At 47.1% G+C, this 23,398-nt stretch overlaps 1 protein-coding gene across 4 annotated transcripts in view; it reads left to right on the top strand.

Annotated features, from left to right (window-relative positions):
- The window catches only part of GRIA1 (glutamate ionotropic receptor AMPA type subunit 1), a 370,258-nt gene that overhangs the window by 44,533 nt on the left and 302,327 nt on the right, over positions 1-23,398 (top strand). For all 4 annotated transcript variants that reach the window (XM_075344320.1, XM_075344318.1, XM_075344319.1 and 1 more), the window contains exon 2: positions 2,891-3,028. In XM_075344320.1, coding sequence (XP_075200435.1) covers positions 2,891-3,028 — 138 coding nt within the window. The remainder of the gene's footprint in view (positions 1-2,890; positions 3,029-23,398) is intronic.

The following is a 23,398-nucleotide window of genomic DNA, read 5'->3' as shown; positions in this document are numbered from 1 at the left end:
TAAGTGCAGGGCAGGTCAGCAAGGTCAGCAACGGCGGTGACTGTCTGAAGGGGGACCGTTTGGAAGTTCCTGGAAGGACCCCGTAGGCTGTGTGCCCGGTGGTCTGGAGCAGTGTTCCGAAGGACAGTCAGCACCAGGGCAGGGGCCTCTCGGACCCCGACAAGGCTTGGAGTCGCCACAATTTGCCGAATCCGTCAGTGAAGGGGACGTAGATCCCCCAACAACCAAGTCCCGATTGAAGGCAACAGCCCAGCCAGTGTAAAAGAGACACCGCCACCGCCAAGGCACCAGTTTCTTAGGGCCAGCGCCTGCGGGTAAAGAGTAGAGCTTCCCCGGTCCAGCTTGAAGCCGGGGAGCGGGTTACCGGTGGGGACCCATCGCAACCAACAAGTACACCAAGGTGCTAGGAAAAGGGACATCACCGTCATCTACCGGGAGAGCAAGTGCAGCCGTCCGTGGGACCGTCTTACCAGCCGTCTGGTTTACCGTAAAAACTGTGTCAACGTCTCAGGCTGAGTGAGTACCACAGTGCCGCAAGGCACAGCGCTGCCCCCGCGTCCCTGCGCCCACCAGGCCCTGCACCTCCCAAGCCATCACCGGGCCCCGGGATCACCAACCCCTACCCACGGAGGGGCAACACAACACCTGGCTGCTCCGCATCACCATCCCCGGGATCCCCGTATTGAGCAGCGGTGGTGAAATCACCACAACCGTGGGTGGCGTCACGGACTATAAACAATCCCCACACCCAACAAACCCCTTTCACTCACGGGCGAGGAGTGCCGCTCGAGAACCCCCGGGATCCGGCCTACAGCTCGAGCCACCACTGAGCAGCGACCGCCGGACCCGAGCAGGAGGGGGCGAGCGTAGTGTGCTGACACCCTCCTCCCCGCCCGCGACATATACAGTAGCTTGCACTCCTCTGTGGTTTCGTTGCTGAACTTCTACTGATGTCATCTGTGGATAAGTAGTCCATGCATTTTGCCCCTGTGTGTCCTCCTTGTGTCTTTTATAGTGTTTAGTGGGGTTGGTGAAGACCTTCCTTATTTAGTGCCCAGCACTAGGAATACCTAGGGTTAGGTATCGGGCTCCGCGCATAGGTGCAGAACCTATCTAGGGTGGTGAGGGACCCCAGTGACCAGCAGTAGGCTTGATCAGGGGTCACCATCTTCCCCTTTCCTAGACACAAGTTTCCTTTCCCTTTCCCTTCGCTGCTCGCTTGGTACTTTCCCGTAGCGACACAGGCCATTTTTAGTGATAGATCGGTCAGGTAGAGCAATTTAAGAAGATGCAGACAGGGAGAAGATGTGTATTCAGAATTCCTATAACAATGAATGGAGTAATCGGCCATCGCATTAAGTAGCTCGTATACAGGGGGTGGACTGCGTGGAATTTAGGAAACCTATAACAAATTGTGTGTGTGTATATATATATATATATATATATATATATATATATATATATATATATATAAAATATCATATATAAAGCTGAGTGTATATGTGTGTGTGTATGTATGTCCGCTAAAGGAACCCGCACCGTCGCATTTACAATCACGAAATTTTGCACAGACACCCCATGTGACTCAGAGAACGTCATAGACTATGTTATGACAGGAAAATTTAACCCTGCACTTTACAGTTACTCTCCAAAAATCCTGCCTCCATTAAAGTCAATGGAGCTGCGAGCTATAGGATATTAATAGCAGACGTGATTGGTTGCTATAGGAACAAAATAAATTGTTAGTATAAGAAGCTTATGTGTGAGGTAATATGATGTCGGTGGAGAGACGGATAGAGAGACAGGGACAGAAAAAGAGACAGACATAGACACAGACAGAGTAAGAGGCAGACAGGGAAAGAGACAGAGACATACAGACAGACAGAGACAGGGAAAGAGACAGGGAAAGAGACAGAGACAGCGAAAAAGACAGAGACAGCGAAAGAGACAGAGACAGTGAAAGAGACAGACAGCGAAAGAGACAGACAGCGAAAGAGACAGACAGCGAAAGAGACAGACAGCGAAAGAAACAGACAGGGAAAGAAACAGACAGGGAAAGAGACAGACAGGGAAAGAGACAGACAGGGAAAGAGACAGACAGGGAAAGAGACAGACAGGGAAAGAGACAGCCAGGAAAAGAGACAAAAACAGGAAAAGAGACAAAAACAGGGAAAAAGACAGAGACAAGGAAAAAGACAGGGAAGGAGACAGAGACAAGGAAAGAGACAGGGAAAGAGAAAAACACAGACAGGGAAATAGACAGACGGGGAAATAGACAGACGGGGAAAGAGACAGACCTGGAAAGAGACAGACGGGGAAAGAGACAGATGGGGAAAGACACAGGCGAGAAAAGAGACAAACGGGGAACGAGACAGACGGGGAACGAGACAGACCTGGAACTAGAAAGACGGGGAAAGAAACAGACTGAGAAAGAGACAGACTGGGAAAGAGACAGACTGGGAAAGAGACAGACGGGGGAAAAGACAGACTGGGAAAGAGACAGACCTGGAACAAGACAGGCAGGGAACGAGACTGACAGACAAACACAGAGATAGAGACAGACACAGAGATAGAGAGACAGATAGCCATAGAGATAGAGACAAACATAGAGACTGATACACAGACAGACAAAGAGACATGGATAGAGACAGACACAGACAAAACAGACAGAGACTGGGAGAGACAGAGAGACAATTACTATCCCAGGCAATTATTTCAGTGTATTTTCACTATATTAGTGGCAATCCTCATCTTGACCAGTGTAGCACGCTCTGCCGCTAACAGTTTATGCAGCGTGGCCACTTTGTGATAAACAAATGTTCGTATCTGTAAATTACAATATTAGTCTCCGAATTCACTACTATGTCATTCTTTTTTTTTTCCTCCACAGGGGGCCTTTTCCCAAACCAGCAATCACAGGAACATGCCGCCTTTCGTTTTGCGTTATCTCAGTTGGTGGAACCCCCAAAGCTGTTACCCCAAATTGATATTGTGAACATCAGTGACAGTTTTGAGATGACCTACACCTGTAAGTACAGCGGAAAAAAATCATCTTAAGCTGATTAGCATCTTCTAATGTTCCCTGCAATTTATTCTGCGGCCGTGTATTAGCGGTTCTGTGGTGTCGAGTACGAGAGGTGCAAATCCTTTTAGCTGTTTTCTGTACCAGAACGCAAGACGCTTATCTTAATTAAAAAGTATTTACTAAAAGTCTCTTGGCTGAAAAAGATAATGGAAAAGCAGCAGAAAAAAAAATGTTCTGTGTTTATCCACAGGAAAAGGCTAATTAATGTTAAAGGTAGAAGAAACACCATAGAGAAGACTCGTATTTTTTTTTTTTAATTTAAAGTTGTTTCGATTCCCAGATTAATTTAAATGCAATATTATTTTTATTGCCGGTTGCTCAGGCGTCATGATATTTAAAGGGTACTTAGACTTTTGCAAGCAATTACTTTTGTTGCTCCCAATTGACAGAAAAACCTAAGCAAATATATATTTTATTGTTCCCATGTATCTAAAAAGAAAATACCAAGTTTGCAAATAATCCTGATATATATATATAAAAAAAAAAATTGTACCATTGTTTGCTTTAAGCATCAATGTGTTTCTATGGTAACAGACTACAAACAAACCCTGTGTAGTCTGGCTTGGTATGTCAGCTACTTACAGTCGAAAGGACAGCAACAAAAAAAGAGAAGGAAATGAAATGGACAGCAGGATCAGACTACAAAGGATTTATTTGTGGTCTGTTACCATGGAGACACATAGAGAGGGAAAAGCTCTGCAAACACAAAAGGTAGGGTACTTTTTAATCTGGATTATTTGCAAAGCTGTTTCATTTTTTTATTGTTCCCATGCACCTAAAAAGAAAATATCAACTTTGCAAATAATCTTGATAATTTTTTTTTTTTAACCATTGTTTGCTTTAAGCTTCAATGTGTCTCTATGGTAACAGACTACAAACAAACCCTGTGTAGTCTGACTTTGCAGCAGTATGTCACCTACTATGAGTCGATAGGACAGCAAAGAAGGAAAGGGAATGTAGCAGGACAAAAAGATCTGACTACAAAGGATTTATTTGTGGTCTGTTACCATGGATACACATAGAGAGAAGCACTGCAAACACAAAAAGGTAGGATATTTTAAAGGGGGTTATTTGCAAAGCTGTTTCATTCTTTTTATATTTCAGATGCAAAATATAAAGGTGGACATAGCCTTTGAATAGTTTGAGTTTTGAAAGGAATCTGTCAGTAGACTCAATCTTTGTAAGCCATCTATTGGGACATGCAGGTCATAGAAAGTTGAATAAAAAGATGCCTTGATATCTATGATCCAATATCTTATTCCAAGGAAATCCTCCTTTTTCTTAACTTGTAAATGAGCTGTTAAGATCTATGGGCCGGACATAAATCTCCCTGAGATTAAATTAAATTAAATTACCAGTGTGAGACATGTACTGACTGACAGTCTGTTCTCCTGATCTACATGTCTCACACACACAGATCCTGAGATTAATTAAAAGGAGACGTTACCATGTAGATCACGAGAGCAGACTATCTCGGGGAGATACTGAGATTAAATGAGAGGGGACATTACCAGTGTGAGACATGTAGCTCAGGAGAGCAGACTGTCAGTCATTACATGTCTCACACTGGTAACTCCACCTTTCATTTAATTTCAGGGAGATAATGAGATTAAATGAGAGGGGACATTACCAGTGTGAGACATGTAGCTCAGGAGAGCAGACTGTCAGTCATTACATGTCTCACACTGGTAACTCCACCTTTCATTTACTCTCGGAGATACTGAGATTAAATAAAAGGGGACATTACCAGTGTGAGACATGTATATCAGGAGAGCAGACTGTCAGTCATTACATGTCTCATACTGGTAATTCCACCTTTCATTTAATCTAAGGGAGATCCTGAGATTAAATGAACAGGGACATCATGATTGCGAGACATGTAGATCAGGAGAGCAGACTGTCAGTCATTACATGTCTCACACTGGTAACTCCACCTTTCATTTTATCTTAGGAAGATCCTGAGATAAAATGAGAGGGGACGCTACCATTGTGAGAAATGTAGATCAGACTGTCAGTCATTACATGTCTCACACTGGAGAAGCAGATTGTCAGTCATTACATGTATCACACAGGTAACTCCACCTTTCATTTAATCTAAGAGAGATCCTGAGATAAAATGAAAGGGAACGTTACCATTGTGAGACATGTAGATCAGAAGAGCAGACTGTCAGTCATTACATGTCTCACACTGGAGAAGCAAACTGTCAGTCATTACATGTCTTACCCTGTTAACTTCACCTTTCATTTAATCTCAGGGAGATCCTGAGATTAAATGAAAGGGGGCATTACCAGTGTGAGACATGTAAATCCGGAGAGCAGACTGTACATCAAATTTACTCATGAATTCAGAATTTTCATATACACTATTTATTTCGGAAAGAAAAATTAAACCAACGGTTACTCTTTAAGAGCGGTAACAGATGGACATGCACTAGTACTAGTATTGAAGAAATTATTGTTGTATCTTGAACCCAGCAAGATAGCAAGGTGTCATTTTCTGCAAAGAACTGTCTTAACCAAGCATTAAGAAAGTTGGTACTAGTTAATTCATGGTATCTTTTATTCTGTATTATTAACCAGATTTTTCTAAAAATTTCCATTTCCTGGTTTTGTAGTTTTTAAGGTTGACCGTAGACTTCAGTCCATCGAGTTCATCTTATACCTTAACATGTTGATCCAGAAAAAGGCAAAAAATAAACCATGGGGCACAAACTAATAGTCACATATTAGGGGAAAAATTCCTTCTCAACTCCACATACGGCAATTAGACTAGTTCCCTGAATCAAAGCCCAATCACCAATGCGGTTATGTCATATTTTAATGATTTTAAAAACAAAAAATATTCAGAATTTCTGTAATTTCTTTGGTCCATGTATTTTGAATGGAGTTTACGATCTACAGATGAGGCATCTATGGCTGGCTCCCTATGATAATGTCTTTTTTCTCTATACCCCACCTTGGTTTTATATATTTTTTTTCTTTTTTGGGGGGTTTATTTATAAACTAGAACATTACTCGTGTGCTTATGCCAAATGCCTGTGTAATCTCACAGCCTCTTTCACCGGATAATTACAGGGTGCTCCGGGCTCACGACAGGAGTCTTTTGATTGGCTCGAAAGGCCGGTAGGAGCTGCTAAAAATGTGTGCTATTTGTGGCCTATTCTTTACCATAATAATATAGCATCCTACACACTTTATGTTTTTGAATTCGTTGCTTATTGTCTAAAGTTGGATGGAGGACAAATTAACACTTGTTTAGACCAAGCTGCCGGCGCACATTGCTCAGGATATATGCAAAATAAGATCAAACCGTAAATTCAAACATAAGTATGTGATGTAGAGCTTAAAGGGGTCGTCCTCTACTTTTACATTGTCGGCCTATCCTTAAGGGGGTGTTACACGCAGCGATATCGCTGGTGAAAGCACCCGCCCCCGTCGTATGTGTGTCACGGGCAAATCGCTGCTCGTGCCACACAATATCGTTCGGAACTGTCACACGGGACTTACCTGCCTAGCGACGTCACTGTTGCCGGCGAACCGCCTCCTCTAAGGGGGCGGTTCGTGCGGCGTCACAGCGTTGTCAATAAGTGGCCGCCCAATAGAAGTGGAGGGGCGGAGATGAGCGGAACATAACACCCCGCTCACCTCCTTACTTCCGCATTGCCGGCGGCCGCAGGTAAGCTGGAGCGTCGCTTAGTGTGACATCTCACCAGCGACCTCCTAGCAACTTACCAGCGATCCCTATCAGGTTGTATCGTTGTTGTTGGGATCGCTGGTAAGTTTAGTGTGACTGGGCCTTAAGGATGGGCCATCAATGTAAAAGTAGTGGACAACCTCTTTAAAGGAGATGTTCAATTTTCATTGCTTTATACTACGCAACCAATACTAAGTTTTAGAAGTCAGATTCGTCAGCTGTGTATACGGGCCGGTAAGCGGGTGCAGATTGGCTTGTATGTAGCCGATCATCCCTCATTAGCGAGACAAAATTTGACAATCTAAATGGATCACTTGGATCAGTCTGATCAAGGAGGGTTCAATCACATGGATCCAAACAATACGAGGTGAAGCTACACTTGAATATATGGCATTGTGATCGACAGGGTCCTGGGATCAGACCCCCAACAGTCTAACACTGAAGACCTCTATCCTATGGTCAATTTTTACGAGTATTTCTTTATAGCCTTACATACCCCGGTTTAATCTTGGGAACCCAGTCAACTGGTCTAAAATGCTCCATTCAACGTCCTACAGTCAAAATGTATGACCAGGACATGTTGGGGTTTGATTATTGGGTTTTCTTTCCTTGAGTCACCAGACCTTTCGCTATCCCTATCTATACTACAGCGGCGCCACGAAAAAAAAAAAAATAATCATTTTTCAATTATTCGTCTCCATCCTTAAATTCCCACAGAGATGTTGCTCTGATGCCTTCCATAGAAAAAGCTCATTACATTTAAAGGGTATTAAAAGACGAAAATAATGAGGTTAGATTACTTATTACTTTGCAGTGTTCAAATGAAACAAATGATCTAAGAAGAAAAAGGCGGCGGCGGAGGAGTCTGGGAAATAAGATTTGCATGCAGACAATCCAATCATGTCAGTGTAATAAGGAGAGAATGAAAGGTTTACACCAGGGTTTTGTTCGGGGGCTTAAAATGCCTAAAATGGAAATAATAGAACAAAAAGATGGAAAAATGTAGACATTTTTATAAGGGCTTGTGCACAGATGACCTATATGGGGACTTTTATAAGGTGCCCGACCGTATGGTGAAGTGTCGCCACCACCATACACTAAGAAAAAATATATACCGTACAATGACACCTCTATACATACATACGATGACTAAGTAATACTGCTAGACGGTTAATATGAGGATCCATGGTGGTCACAAGTACTGAAAGGTGTTGTCTGGTGAAAAAAAGTTATCACCTATGATTGGTGGGAGTCCGACTGCTGGGGTCCACAATAATCAGCAGAACAGGGAATTTTTAGCCTAACACAGGGGCAGGTCATTGCCTGTATGCTGTTCCTTTAATTCTCAATGGAGCTGAAGAAAATAGTCAATAGCAGCACTTGACAGCCCCATAGTAAAGACCAGATGTCACGATGTCCTCTCGCGACGCATTCGATAGTAGACCCGGCAAATGGCATAAGACAGGGGGAACAACGGGGTAACCATACAACGGAAGGCCCTGGAACTAGGGAGAGGGGATCGGGGTCACCTCCTAACACTCATCTGAGGATGATCCCTGCACTCCCTAACGTCCCTAGACAGGTCCTTCCCCCGATCGTCGATCACGCACTTAGGCCCTCAACTCACCCTGACTAGTGAAGGCCAGTGAGATGCTAGTCTCGCCACTACAATAAGAGAACACGAGATATGAAATACACATAGGTGGGGAAAGACACAACAAATAACAGTAGGAACTTCTCTGCTGCAACTGATGAAACACCACAGCTTTCTCCAGAGACTGGTTCCTTCCAAGTGAACATTATATGAATGAGCTATAGCCGGCATAGGAAGGAGTGAGGAGCAGATATTTATTGAAGGAAGGAGTGGCTGCAGCTGAGCTTATAACTACCTGTTAGATCACCGCAGGGTAGAAATAATCCTTAACCACTTCCGTAGCGGAAGGAATTAAATATGCTCCAACTTAGGGTAAACGACAAGCGGACACGAAAGAGGATCTGTGATCAACAACACATTGTGACCTTCTGATCCCAGATCCCCTCGAGATCACATTAGGCTGTGACACACTCATGAAGCATCAGGTCAAATATGATAAAAATTCCCCGTTTTGTTGATCAGTGCAGGTCCCAGCGGTCGGACTCTTACTAATCAATAACTTATCATCTATATTGTGGATAAGTGATAACTTTTTTTCCACTGGATCACCCCTTTAAGGCCCGCATCAGGTAAAAGTTGGCCAAACTATCTAATGTGTATGGGAGCCTCTCGACAGATAATGTCATAAGAGAGAAGGATCCAAAATGCTGACTATCAATTAACAATATTAATGTTCTGTATGGAGAAAAGCCAGTGCCAGAAAAGTTTGGCAGTGTCTTTTTCATAGACACAGAGACGCTTGGTGGGCTGGTTGCCTCATATGGAAAGAGTCAGAGAGATATCAATCAGCCAATCATTTGATCAACAGCTATCTAGTATACTGTATATGGGGACAGCTATTTAATGTCTATGGGGGTGGTGCTTTAGGCACAATCTGATGTGTGATCCCTGGTACCTTCCCCAAAGATAGATCCTGGTGGTGACACTTGGACACCCTATGGTTCTATGATGGGGACCCATAATCATTCTGGCCATCCGGCACCTTATTATGTTTAGGAAGACATGCAGGTACTGTCCTAAGTGGTTCTCTTTGAGAACGTGGGTAGGTGAGGTCTTTTTTTTATTTGTCATTGGGATGAAGTGGAGGGACACCAAACTAGAGGGAAAGGGGGCACTGTGTAGTGTCATTTTGTGAGTGTGTGGGCTACCATTTTTTGGGGGGAGACTCAAACTATGCAGGGGTACATTGTGGACATCATGGTGTGAGGGGCATTGTGGGGGCATCATTGTGTGGGGGGCATTGTGGGGGTGTTATTGCTTGGGGGGAATCATACTGTGTAGGGGTCTACTGTGGTTATCATTATGTGGAGGGCACTGTGAGGTCATTATTGTGTGGAGACAAACATACTGCTTAGGGGTACACTATGGGCATAATTGTGTACGGGGCATTGTGGGGACATCATTGTGTGTGGAGCATTGGGAGGGCATTACTGCATGGTGGGCAAAATAATAATGTATATTGGTGCACTGTGGGCATCATTGCGTGGGGGAATCATACTGTGTAGGGGTATACTGTGGTCATAATTGTGTGGGAGGCATAGTGGAGTCATTATTTTGTGGAGAGAAATATACTTCATAGGAGTTCACTGTGGGTATAATTGTTTGGGGGGCATTGCTTGGGGGCATCATTGTGTGTGGGGCATTGTGAGGGCATTATTGCGTGAAAGGAATCGAAAGGAATCATACTGTATAGCAGTGCACTGTGGGCATCATTGCATGGGAGCATTGTGGGAGCATTATTGTGTGGGTGGCATTGTGGGGGCATTGTTGTGTGGAGGAACTTGTGGGGGCATTATTGCATAGGGGTAACCATACTGTATAAAGGTGCACTGTGGGTATCATTGTGTATGGGGCTGTGTGGGGGTATCATTGTGTGTGGCATTGTGGGGATGTCGCGGGCGGAGGAGGGGACGCTGCGCTCTCCCACTGCTCGGGTCCGGCTGCTGCGGCTGCCGCTGCTCGGTGGTGGCTCGAGCGGTGGGCCGGATCCCGGGGACTCGAGCGGTGTTCCTCGCCCGTGAGTGAAAAGGGGATTTTGATTGTGGGGGTTTTGATTATTGTCCGTGACGCCACCCACGATTGTGGTGATTTTGGTGACACCACCGCTGCTCTGAACGGGGATCCCGGGAGCGGTGACAGGGAGCAGCTTTGTTGTTATTTCTCCCCTCCGTGGGTAGGGGGTTGGTTGTCCCGGGGCCCGGTGATGGGGTAGGAATGGATGGCAGGCAGGTTATGGGGCCTGGCGGGGTGCAGGGTCTCAGGGGCAGCGCTGTGCCGCACGGCACAGTGGTACTTACTCAGCCAATGATGAGGACACAGTTCTCGGTAAAACACACGGCTGGATGGACGGGTCCCACAGACGGCTGCGGTGTTGTTTTCTCCCGGCAGGTTGATGGTGACTGCCTTTCCCTGCACCTAGATAGGGTAGATGGTTCCAATGGGTTCCCACCGGTAACCCGCTCCCCAGCTTGGATATAGGCCGGAGGAGCCCCTTTTGCCCGCAGGCGCTGGCCCTGAGAAACGGTTGCCTTGGCGGTGGCGGTGTCTCCCTCACTTGGTTGGACTGTTGCCTTCTGTCGGGACTTGGCTGTTGGGAAACCCAGGAGGTTCCCTTCACTAACGAATTTGGCAAATTCACGGCGACTCCTAGCCTTGCCGGGGTCCGTAAGCCCCTGCCAGATGGTGCTGACTTCTCTTTGTGTACCGGTCCGGTACCGCCGGGCCACCGCCCGTCCACAGTTTTTACGGTAGACTCCAATCGGTCACTCCTGCAGACGGTCACCACCGTCTGCCAACTTTGCTGATCTGTCCGGGCCACACACCCGGACCAACTTCAGGCTGCTCTTTTGCTACTTTCCTCCTTCCACTTTCACTTCTCCAACTGTCCTCACTCCTCTCCAAAACTAATCTGTCTACTTTTCCCGCCTCCAGGACTGTGAACTCCTCAGTGGGCGGGACCAACCGCCTGGCCCACCCCCTGGTGTGGACATCAGCCCCTGGAGGAGGGCAACAAGGGTTTTGTGTTTGACTTCGGTGTGCCTGCTGGGAGTGTGGGGTGTGTGGGTGTTGTTCTCTGTGGCCCCTGGCTTGTCCAGGGCGCCACAGGGATATCATTGTATGAGGAGAATCATACTGTGTAGGGGTGCACTGTGGCATCATTGTGTGTGTGCTCCTGTGGGGGTATCATTGTGTGTGGCATTGTGGGGACATCATTGTATGAGGAGAATAATACTGTGTAGGGGTGCACTCTGGCATCATTGTGCGTGTGGCCCTGTGGGGGCATCATTGTGTTTGGGGCATTGTGAAAGTATTATTGCGTGGAGGGAATCATACTGTATAGTGGTGCACTGGTGGCATCATTGTGTGGGTAGCACTGCGGCGGCATCATTGTGAGTGGCATTGTGGGGGCATCCTTATGTGAGGAGACCCATATTGTGTAGGGGTGCACTGAGGGCATCATTGTGCGGTGGTACTGTGGGGGCATCATTGTGTAAGGAGAACCATACTGTGTAGGGGTGCACTGTGGGCATCTTTGTGTGTGGAACACTGTGGAGGCATCATTGTGTGAGAAGAACCATACTGTGTAGGGGTGCACTGTGGGCATCTTTGTGTGTGGAACACTGTGGAGGCATCATTGTGTGAGAAGAACCATACTGTGTAGGGGTGCACTGGGGGAATCATTGTGTGGTGGTACTGTGGGGGCATTATTGTTTGGAGGGAATCATAGTGTATAGGAGTGCACTGGTGGCATCATTGTGAGGGGGACATTGTGAGAGCATTATTGAGTGGGGGGAATCATACTGTATAGCGGTGCACTGTGAGCCTCATTGTATGGGGGGGCATTGCGGGGGTATCATTGTGTGGGCGGAATAATTGTGGGGGCATCATTGTGTGAGGAAAATCATACTGTGTAGGGGTGCACTGCAGGCATCATTGTGTGTGTGGCACTGTGAGGGCATTATTGTGTGGGGGGAATTATAGTGTATAGGGGTGCACTGCAGGCATTATTGTATGGAGGAACACTGTGGAGGCATCATTGTGTGAGAAGAACCAAACTGTGAAGGGGTGCGTGCACTGGGGGTATCATTGTGTGGGGGACACTATGAGAGCATTATTGAGTGGGGGGAATCATACTGTGTAGGGGTGCACAGTGGGCCTCATTGTATGGGGGGCATTGTGGGGGTATCATTGTGTGGGTGGAATTGTGGGGGCATCAATGTGTGAGGAGAATCATACTGTGTAGGGGTGCACTGGGGGCATCATTGTGTGGTGGTATTGTGGGGGGCATCATTGTGTGGGGGGACACTGTGAGAGCATTATTGAGTGGGGGGAATCATACTGTATAGGGGTGCACTGCAGGCATCATTGTGTGTGTGACACTGTGGGGGCATTATTGTGTGGGGGGGGGAATTATAGTGTATAGGGGTGCACTGGTGGCATCATTGTGTGGGGGAACACTGAGGAGGCATCATCATTGTGTGAGGAGAATAATACTGTGTAGGGGTGCACTGGGGGCATCATTGTGTGTTGGACATTGTGACAGCATTATTGAGTGGGGGGAATCATACTGTATAGCGGTGCACTGTGGGCCTCATTGTATGGGAATTGTGGGTGTATCATTGTGTGAGGAGAATCATACTGTGTAGTAGCGCACTGCAGGCATCATTGTGTGTGTCACTGTTGGGGCATTATTGTATGCTTGGAATTATAGTGTATAGGCATGCACTGGTGGCATCATTGTGTGAGGAGAACCATACCATGGAGAGGTGCACTGAGGGCATCATAGTGCATGTGTTACTGTGGGGGCATTATTGTGTGGGGGGAACCATACTGTGTGGGGGTGCACTGGGGGCATTATTGTGTGGGGGGAACTATACTGTGTAGGGGGTGCACTGGGGGCATTATTGTGCGTGTGGCACTGTGGGGGCATTATTGTGTGGGGGGAACCATACTGTGTAGGGGTGCACTGGGGGCATTATTGTGTGGGGGGAACCATACTGTGTGGGGGTGCACTGGGGGTATTATTGTGTGTGGGAACCATACTATGTGGGGGTGCACTGGGGGCATTATTGTGTGCAGGGAACCATACTGTGTAGGGGTGCACTGGGGGCATTATTGTGTGGCGGTGCACTGGGGCACTATTGGGGTGGGAACCATACTGTGTAGGGGTGCACTGGGGGCATTATTGTGTGGGGGGAACCATACTGTGTGGGGGTGCACTGGGGGCACTATTGGGGGGGAACCATACTGTGTAGGGGTGCACTGGGGGCATTATTGTGTGAGGGGAACCACACTGTGTGGGGGTACACTGGGGGTATATTGTGTGGGGGGAACCATACTGTGTGGGGGTGCACTGGGGGCATTATTGTGGGGGGGACCATACTGTGTAGGGGTGCACTGGGGGCATTATTGTGGGGGGGAACCATACTGTGTAGGGGTGCACTGGGGGTATATTGTGTGGGGGGAACCATACTGTGTAGGGGTGCACTGGGGGCATTATTGTGTGGGGGGAACCATACTGTGTAGAGGTGCACTGGGGGCATTATTGTGTGGGGGGAACCATACTGTGTAGAGGTGCACTGGGGGCATTATTGTGTGGGGGGAACCATACTGTGTAGGGGTGCACTGGGGGCATTATTGTGTGGGGGGAACCATACTGTGTAGAGGTGCACTGGGGGCATTATTGTGTGGGGGGAACCATACTGTGTAGAGGTGCACTGGGGGTATTATTGTGTGGGGGAACCATACTGTGTAGGGGTGAACTGGGGGCATTATAGTGTGGGGGGAACCATACTGTGTAGAGGTGCACTGGGGGCATTATTGTGTGGGGGGAACCATACTCTGTAGAGGTGCACTGGGGGTATTATTGTGTGGGGGAACCATACTGTGTAGGGGTGCACTGGGGGCATTATTGTGTGGGGGAACCATACTGTGTAGGGGTGCACTGGGGGCATTATTGTGTGGGGGGAACCATACTGTGTGGGGGTGCACTGGGGGCATTATTGTGTGGGGGGAACCATACTGTGTGGGGGTGCACTGGGGGCATTATTGTGTGGGGGGAACCATACTGTGTGGGGGTGCACTGGGGGCATTATTGTGTGGGGGGAACCATACTGTGTGGGGGTGCACTGGGGGCATTATTGTGTGGGGGGAACCATACTGTGTGGGGGTGCACTGGGGGCATTATTGTGTGGGGGGAACCATACTGTGTGGGGGTGCACTGGGGGCATTATTGTGTGGGGGGAACCATACTGTGTGGGGGTGCACTGGGGGCATTATTGTGTGGGGGATCTCCGATGGTAAAACATTATTCTCCTGTAATGCTTCTTTAAGGAAAAGCAATTCCTGAACATTGCAGTATTCTGGTCTCTTTCGCATGCAATTAGGTAATTTCGGCCTTGGGGGCACATTAAAGTTTCATGAGCATTTTATTTACAGAGGATCCTGAATGTTTTCAAGAATATGAGCATTCATTCTACCAACTCAGGGTTATATTCTGATCCTTACTCATAATTCCAAAATGAAATTCATAATGCAGCCTTAGCCTTACTGAATTTATTATCACTCACACTTGCACATTTGATTGGTATTTAGTATTTAAAGCCAAAATAAGATGTGTATGGATGTTTCCAATGTACTTTTCTAGGTGCCCACTCCTGATTTTGGATTAAAGAGATTGTCTAGAATTAGAAAAACATGAATGTTAATTCTGGAGACAGCGCCACCTCTGTGACATGGCTGTGTGTGGTATTGCAGCTTAATTGAAATGCAATACATGACTGCTTTTCTCCCGTCTGTGTCTGCCTTCAGATTCATTGATATCAGTATTTACTTCATTTGGAGTACAGATGATGGCAGTGATGAGTCAGCACCTGTGTCTAACTAACACGAAGTGCTGACTCATCACTGCCGTCATCTGTACTCCAAATGAGTATGTTCTGATATTTCGACAGCTGAAGGCAGTAAAATACACTTGGGGTGAAAGCAGAGGTTTGGAAGCTACTTACATGTGTTGTTTTTTTATACAGGAGTCTTAAATAGAATATTTCCATCTTAAGAAGTTAACATTTCTAATGGAAAGTGCTCAGTATGGAAGATCACTTGCTGCTTGCTATGGGTCCCCCGGCTAGGACCCTCACCGATCCCACAATGTCATGCTAATTGACAGCCGGCTCCCTGCTGACTAACTGCGGGGAGCCAAGTGTTAATCAGCATGACGATGGCAGTCCCACCCCATCCACAGAGCAGCCTGGAAGAGGAAGGGCTAGTCTGGTGACGCAAAGCAGCAGAACCATGAATGCTCTGAGACGGCACCGGGTAGAAGAGGCAGGTAGTTAACAACTACCTGAAGGCTAGTTCTTAAGGTACCGTCACACATAACGAGATCGCTAGCGAGATCGCAGCGGAGTCACGGTTTCTATGACGCAGTAGCGATCCCGTTAGCGATCTTGTTATGTGTGACACCTACCAGCGATCAGGCCCGATCTCTAGTCGTTGTGTAAGGGGTAGTCGGACCCCTGGTAGTGAAGGAGCGTTTTTTCCCCCCTGAAAACGCCACAGTAGTATGGTGGCAAATTGTAAATGTTGATGGTAAAATGTTACCTGTCATAAACTGTTTCCCCACTAGGTGCCAGTGTAGAGCAGTGGTTCCCCTGGTAACAGTGGCAGGGAAGGAAGGGGCAGGGCAGCCTAGGTGGGGAAGGAAGGGTTCTGAATGCAGAGGCAATCTGGGCTACCTCATCTATTATCAGCGGTGGTCCGTGAGCGATGTGATTCCTGCTGTGCAGTATCAGTTGCGGAGCGGTAGAAATCCCCTGTGGCCAGGCTAGAATGTACTCGCTGCTGTGAGGTGATCATGTGACCGGAAGGGGCGGTGCTTCCTCGTCCAGTGCAATCACTGATCGGTGTGTACTGTGGCTGGTGGAGGAAGTGAAATGAGTGAGGATCTGCAGCGGGGAGCGAGGTGCTGTGTATAGAGGATTATTAGGGTGATAAATATTAGGTGATGCCTGTTTTGTTTTATTTTTTGTGGAGGGGGCGGGAACATTTAGGTCCTGCAAAGGAACCTGGTGCAATGAACAGTGAATGGCCGCGGGGGGGGGGTGTTTTGTTAAAAAAAAAATCCTAGTGTGAAAGCAGCCTTAATCAGAGAGAGAGGTTTTTTGTCTTAAAAAAAGCCTAGTGTGATTAGGCGGCTTTCACACTACGTTTTTTTAACATGCCTCATGAATGTTTTTTTGCTGCAAAAAGCGGATCCTGTTTGTGTTATTTTACAGGATCCTGTCACTTGAAGTTTATGGGCGGGCATTGTAGTCATGTGATCGGGAGTGAGGGGAACTGAACGTGACAGACTGGAAATTCAGACATAGCTGGGGGCAAAAGAGAGAAGAGAGCAGAGAGGATAGAGAGGAGGAGGAGAAGAAAGGAGAGAGAGCAGAAAGGAGAGAGGAGAGGGAAGAGAGGAGAGGGAAGAGAGGAGAAGAGAGAAGAATGGAGAATAGAGGAGGAGAAAGCAGAGAGGAAGAGAGCAGAGAGAGGAAGAGAGCAGAGAGGAAGAGAGAGGAGAGAGAAGAGAGCAGAGAGGAAGAGAGAGGAGAGAGCAGAGAGGAAGAGAGAGGAAGAGAGAGGAGAAAGCAGAGAGGTAGAGAGAGGAGAGAGCAGAGAGGAAGAGAGAGGAAGAGAGCAGAGAGGAAGAGAGAGCAGAGAGGAAGAGAGCAGAGAGAGGAAGAGAGCAGAGAGGAAGAGAGAGGAGAGAGAAGAGAGCAGAGAGGAAGAGAGAGGAGAGAGCAGAGAGGAAGAGAGAGGAAGAGAGAGGAGAAAGCAGAGAGGAAGAGAGAGGAGAGAGCAGAGAGGAAGAGAGAGGAAGAGAGCAGAGAGGAAGAGAGAGCAGAGAGGAAGAGAGCAGAGAGAGGAAGAGAGCAGAGAGGAAGAGAGAGGAGAGAGAAGAGAGCAGAGAGGAAGAGAGAGGAGAGAGCAGAGAGGAAGAGAGAGGAAGAGAGAGGAGAAAGCAGAGAGGAAGAGAGAGGAGAGAGCAGAGAGGAAGAGAGAGGAAGAGAGCAGAGAGGAAGAGAGAGCAGAGAGGAAGAGAGCAGAGAGAGGAAGAGAGCAGAGAGGAAGAGAGAGGAGAGAGAAGAGAGCAGAGAGGAAGAGAGAGGAGAGAGCAGAGAGGAAGAGAGAGGAAGAGAGAGGAGAAAGCAGAGAGGAAGAGAGAGGAGAGAGCAGAGAGGAAGAGAGAGGAAGAGAGCAGAGAGGAAGAGAGAGGAAGAGAGCAGAGAGGAAGAGAGAGGAAGAGAGCAGAGAGGAAGAGAGGAGAGAGCAGAGAGGAAGAGAGAGCAGAGAGGAAGGGAGCAGAGAGGAAGAGAGAGGAAGAGAGCAGAGAGGAAGAGAGCAGAGAGGAAGAGAGAGGAAGAGAGAGGAGAGACAGAGAGGAAGAGAGCAGAGAGGAAGAGAGACAAGAATGCAGAGAGGAAGAGAGAGGAGAGAGCAGAGGAAGAGAGGAGAGAGCAGAGAGGAAGAGAGAGGAGAGAGGAAGAGAGCAGAGAGGAAGAGAGAGCAGAGAGGAAGAGAGCAGAGAGGAAGAGAGAGGAAGAGAGCAGAGAGGAAGAGAGAGGAAGAGAGCAGAGAGGAAGAGAGAGGAGAGAGCAGAGAGGAAGAGAGAGGAAGAGAGCAGAGAGGAAGAGAGAGGAAGAGAGCAGAGAGGAAGAGAGAGGAGAGAGGAAGAGAGCAGAGAGGAAGAGAGCAGAGATTAAGAGAGACAAGAGAGCAGAGAGGAAGAGAGAGGAGAGAGCAGAGGAAGAGAGGAGAGAGCAGAGAGGAAGAGAGAGCAGAGAGGAAGAGAGAGGAGAGAGCAGAGAGGAGGAGGAGCAGAAAGGAAGAGAGGAAAAGAGAGAGAGAGAAAAGAGGAGAGAGAGAGGAGAGAGAGAGAGGAGAGACTGATCACGCCAGGCTGGTTTCTGGCCAAACAGGATCCTGTTTATCAGCATGCCAGCGTTCACATGCGTTTGAGCACTGTTTAGTATTTGGACGCTTTTCAGGTTATAGCTTCGGCAACTATTTTTCAGAAATGATCTGTTTCAGGTGTATGATGATGGACCCGTCACATGACCTGTGTAGGGATGGGGGGGCCCACAGAGCCTGAACAGCCCGGGGCCCTGGTTACCCTTAATCCGCCCCTGAGGTCGCTACTGCGACCTGTATTGTTCCTGCATCGCTGGTAAGATCTGACTGTGTGACATCTCACCTGCGACCTCCCAGCGACTTACCTGCGATCCCTATCAGGTCGCATCGTTTTTGGGATCGCCGGTAAGTCATTGTGTGTGACTGGGCCTTTAGGCCCATCAGACAATAATAAAAATAGTCCTGGATAATCCCTTTAAGCCACCATATATCTGGGCAATACACTAATACAATCACTGTCACAGGCGACAGACAGTCCTGTGGTGTCTGGCAATAGAAGGTCACAGCGTTTGGCTGCCCAAATGCTCCCTGAGTTTCTATTATTCCTGCTGTTAGTATTCAGTGTACTAGGTATCTTCTCTGCTAGATTTTCATCCCTTTCCCTTTAGGACCCTGTTGAGTTCCTCTTCCTTTCAGCTGCTGATCATCAGTATTTCCCCTTGGGTTTAAATACTCTCATTTTCCCTGAACTTGTGCTACTGATATTCAGTTCCTTCAAAAGCTCTGGATGCAAGCAGGTGGCTTGCAGTCATCTATAGAAACGTTGCTGCTCTTTGCTGAACTTCTTCTTGAGTCATAGTTACATAATTACAGTTACATAGGTTGAAAAAATATATATTTTGTCATTAAATCATTTATAACCAACAATGTTGTGTGTACTGAGGAAATCATCCAGCCCTGATATAAAAGCTGTTATAGTATCTGCCATTACTACCTCTTGTGGTCGGCATTCCACCGTCTGACTGCTCTAACTGTAAATAACCTTTTCCTATTTAGCTGCCCAAATTGCCGTTCTTCCAGTCACAGTGAGTGCCGCCTGGTCCTTAGTAATCTGGAGATAAGTAGTTCATGCGCTGTTCCCTTTGTGTGCTCCCTGTGTCTTCTTTAGTGTTTAGTGGGGTTGACTAAGCGCTCATCCCACCCATTCCCTATCTAGGGCCTAACTCTAATGTCATCCTAGGGCCACCCAGCTGCTGATTATCAGTATTCTCTTGGTGTATATATACCCCTTCCTTCCTTGGACTGGTGCTGGTGATATTTTCAGTTCTTTCAATCCTTGGTTGCAAACAGGAAGCTTTTACTCCTCTATGAAATCATTGCTGAAAACATCTGTAGATAAGTAGTTCATGGCTTTTCCCCCTGTGTGTCCTCCTTGGGTTGTCTTTAATGTTTAGTGGTGTTGACAAACAGCTCATCCTATCCGCTCCCTATTTAAGGCCCAGCACTAGGGATACCTAGGGTCAGGTGTCCGGCTCGGAGCATAGGTGCGGAACCTATCTAGGGTGGTGAGGGAACCCAGGGACCGGCACTAGGGATGCCTAGGGTCAGGTATCTTGCTTGTCGCATAGGTGCGGAACCTATCTAGGGTGGTGAGGGAACCCAGGGACCGGCACTAGGGATGCCTAGGGTCAGGTATCCGGCTTGGAGCATAGGTGTGGAACCTATCTAGGGTGGTGAGGGAACCCAGGGACCGGCACTAGGGATGCCTAGGGTCAGGTATCCGGCTTGGAGCATAGGTGCGGAACCTATCTAGGGTGGTGAGGGAACCCAGGGACCGGCACTAGGGATGCCTAGGGTCAGGTATCCTGCTCGGCGCATAGGTGCGGAACCTATCTAGGGTGGTGAGGGAACCCAGGGACCGGCACTAGGGATGCCTAGGGTCAGGTATCCGGCTTGGAGCATAGGTGTGGAACCTATCTAGGGTGGGGAGGGACCTGTAGGACCAGCAGTGGGTTCGGTCAGGGGTCACCATCTACCCCTTCTCTAGACATACTGTTTCCCTTCCTTTTCGCAATTCGCTGAGTACTCTACCGTCCCTAGCGTGACAATCACACCTTGACATCGAACTGCTCTTGCCAGCCATACTGTTCTTCAAGGGACAAGATCTCCAGGACATCCTTGCCCCCCATGATCCCTACTTTATTTCCAGTTTGCAGAATTGGTAGATTTACATACATATGAGTGAATTATATTAGTGGCTATATTTATAGGTTCAGGTCTTTAGGTTAAGTGTTTCTTCATTTTCAATTATTTTCCATTTTTCAATTTTGGTGGTCGTTTACATTGGGTGGAATAGATATTTCTGCTTCCCGCGAAGCCATTAAACCTTCATCATGACACGATAAAGACTATATTCATCCTATGAATTCGTGACAAGCTGCCAGAAACCTACAAACAGGGATCAAGATTTCTGATTCTTTCTCATTTTTATTGCACCCACATACTGGGACTGAGGGAAGTCATTTCATGATCATTCCCTTTATCTACATGTGGAAAATAAAGTATCAGATTGTCATGGTGCCACCAGGGGAAATCAACGACGGCCTTAGATTTTATGTTCTGAACTTAATGGAAAAAACGGAAGTTTTGGAACTTTTGAAAGCCTTCTCACATCTCTTATAAAATTATACTTACACATTATATTTTTTACAAAACAGATATACCTTAGACATAAGATACATTGGGAACTTTTGTGTCACGGCAGGGGCGAGAGGCTAAGACAGTCATATAAGACAACACACAGGAAGGGGAAAGGAATGCCTTATAACTAGGGAAAGGGGGAAAGTGATGACCCCTGACAACCACCTGCAGCTCACCGTCACTGCCCTCACCAACCCTATACAGGTTCCGCGCCTGTCACCGAGCAGGAATTCCTGGAGCCCCATTTCACCCTGGCAAATGGACCCTAAGTAAGGATGGAGGGTATCAGTTCTTTATTAACACCACTATCACTAAAGGAAGACACAAGGAAACAATTCAGGGGAAACACGACTGCAATCACCAGTGCCCCGGTAGATAGCAAAAAACAACACTTATCTGAGCAGCAGCAACCACACGAGTCTGGAGCAAGAGAAGATAACCTCTCCAGAGCTCAGCAAGGAGCAAACTATAAACCGCACCCAAATATATCCCCAGGGAGAGGTTTATAAAGGAAGTCAGAGGCTGGCAACTGAGAGGAAAAACTGACAATTTCCCAGGGTACTAGAGTTCGCTGCTGCAGAAACAAGGAACTGTCAGATATCAACACACGCTGCCAATCTCTGGGATTTTCTAGCACTCGCTGCCACTGGATTGTCAGCTGGCCGTGAGACCTTCGTAACAGGCCATGATATATCCGTGATATTTTGACCTTTTAGGGCAGGTGCCGACTATTTTAAACAGCTGATACCTACCTTTAACAGCAAATTGCTATGAATGATGTTTAGACACTTAAGTGTTGCTTTCAATCTTTGAAATTCCCCCATGTCATTATTGTTTGGGCTAAAGCCCCCAACATTACTGAACAGTTCGATTTATGGGACTCCGGTTCTGTGTCCAAGTCAGTGGTCCCCGGTGGCTGTCACATGGTGTGACAGGATCACTACTGACAGGGGAGCTTAAACTGGCCCTCAAGTTTGGAACCCTAGCTGACTCTAATCCCAAAGGTACATTTGAAGGTGACAATGTTTGGGCTGCCTTACTTACCCTAGCTTCTGAAGAACCCTGGTCTAGTGGCCCCCTCCCTCCACCCAGGATATGAGCGGGAGAGGAGTGATAAATCCCACACACATAAACAGACGGGGGGGGGAACCAAAACTCAAACTCACAGCAATCACAGAGGTATAGACAACACGTGATCAGGATGAAACTAATGGAAGGGAGGAATTAATCAGACAACAAGAGTATTTCTACAAAACAACACAGACATTCACCAGCAACAGGAGATAAACGCACAAGGACCGAGATTGCATGAAACTATCATCGGCATGGGAGGACAGGCTCTGCCATCTTAAAAAGGGCAGAGGCGACTGTGATAGGTCTCCTTTCAACATGTGACTCAAGCAGCAATCCACAGGCTAGCAGAAATTAACACCCAAGCCTGTCTGTGCAACTCAAAAGCAGCATCGTGTGTGAACAGAGTCAGAAGTATTCATGACACTCGGCTAGTTTTGAGCCAGACACTGTGTGAAAGCGGCTGAACGGGAGGCCGCAAATCTCTTACCTTCCAGCGTCCCCAGCACGGCTTTGATTATCCAGGGCTGGTGCAACGTCGTCTGTGCCTCCTGCTCATCTTAAGGTGGGACCTGTGGATTTATTTTTTGTTAATGTATTCATTCGTAGGAACCAGAACTATCTATCATCCATCTATCTATCCATCTATCTATCCATCTATCTATCATTTATCTATCCCACTATCTATCATCTATATATCCTTCTATCTATCCATCCCTCTATCTACAGTCATATGAAAAAGTTTGGGCACCCCTATTAATGTTAACCTTTTTTCTTTATAACAATTTGGGTTTTTGCAGCAGCTATTTCGGGTTTCATATATCTAATAACTGATGGACTGAGTAATATTTCTGGATTGAAATGAGGTTTATTGTACTAACAGAAAATGTGCAATCCGCATTTAAACAAAATTTGAACGGTGCAAAAGTATGGGCACCTCAACATAAAAGTGACATTAATATTTTGTAGATTCTCCTTTTGCAAAAATCACAGCCTCTAGTCGCTTCCTGTAGCTTTTAATGAGTTCCTGGATCCTGGATGAAGGTATATTTGACCATTCCTGTTTACAAAACAATTCCAGTTCAGTTAAGTTTGATGGTTGCCGAGCATGGACAGCGCGCTTCAAATCATCCCACAGATGTTCAATGATATTCAGGTCTGGGGACTGGGATGGCCATTCCAGAACATTGTAATTGTCCCTCTGCATGAATCCCTGAGTAGATTTGGAGCGGTGTTTGGATCATTGTCTTGCTGAAGTATCCATCCCCTGCGTAACTTCAACTTCGTCACTGATTCT

The sequence above is a fragment of the Anomaloglossus baeobatrachus genome, chromosome 4 (genome assembly GCF_048569485.1).
Source record: "Anomaloglossus baeobatrachus isolate aAnoBae1 chromosome 4, aAnoBae1.hap1, whole genome shotgun sequence".
NCBI lineage: Eukaryota > Metazoa > Chordata > Amphibia > Anura > Aromobatidae > Anomaloglossus > Anomaloglossus baeobatrachus.
The sequence above is the reverse complement of the archived record's forward strand: the minus strand, read 5'-3'. Positions and strand labels throughout refer to the sequence as shown.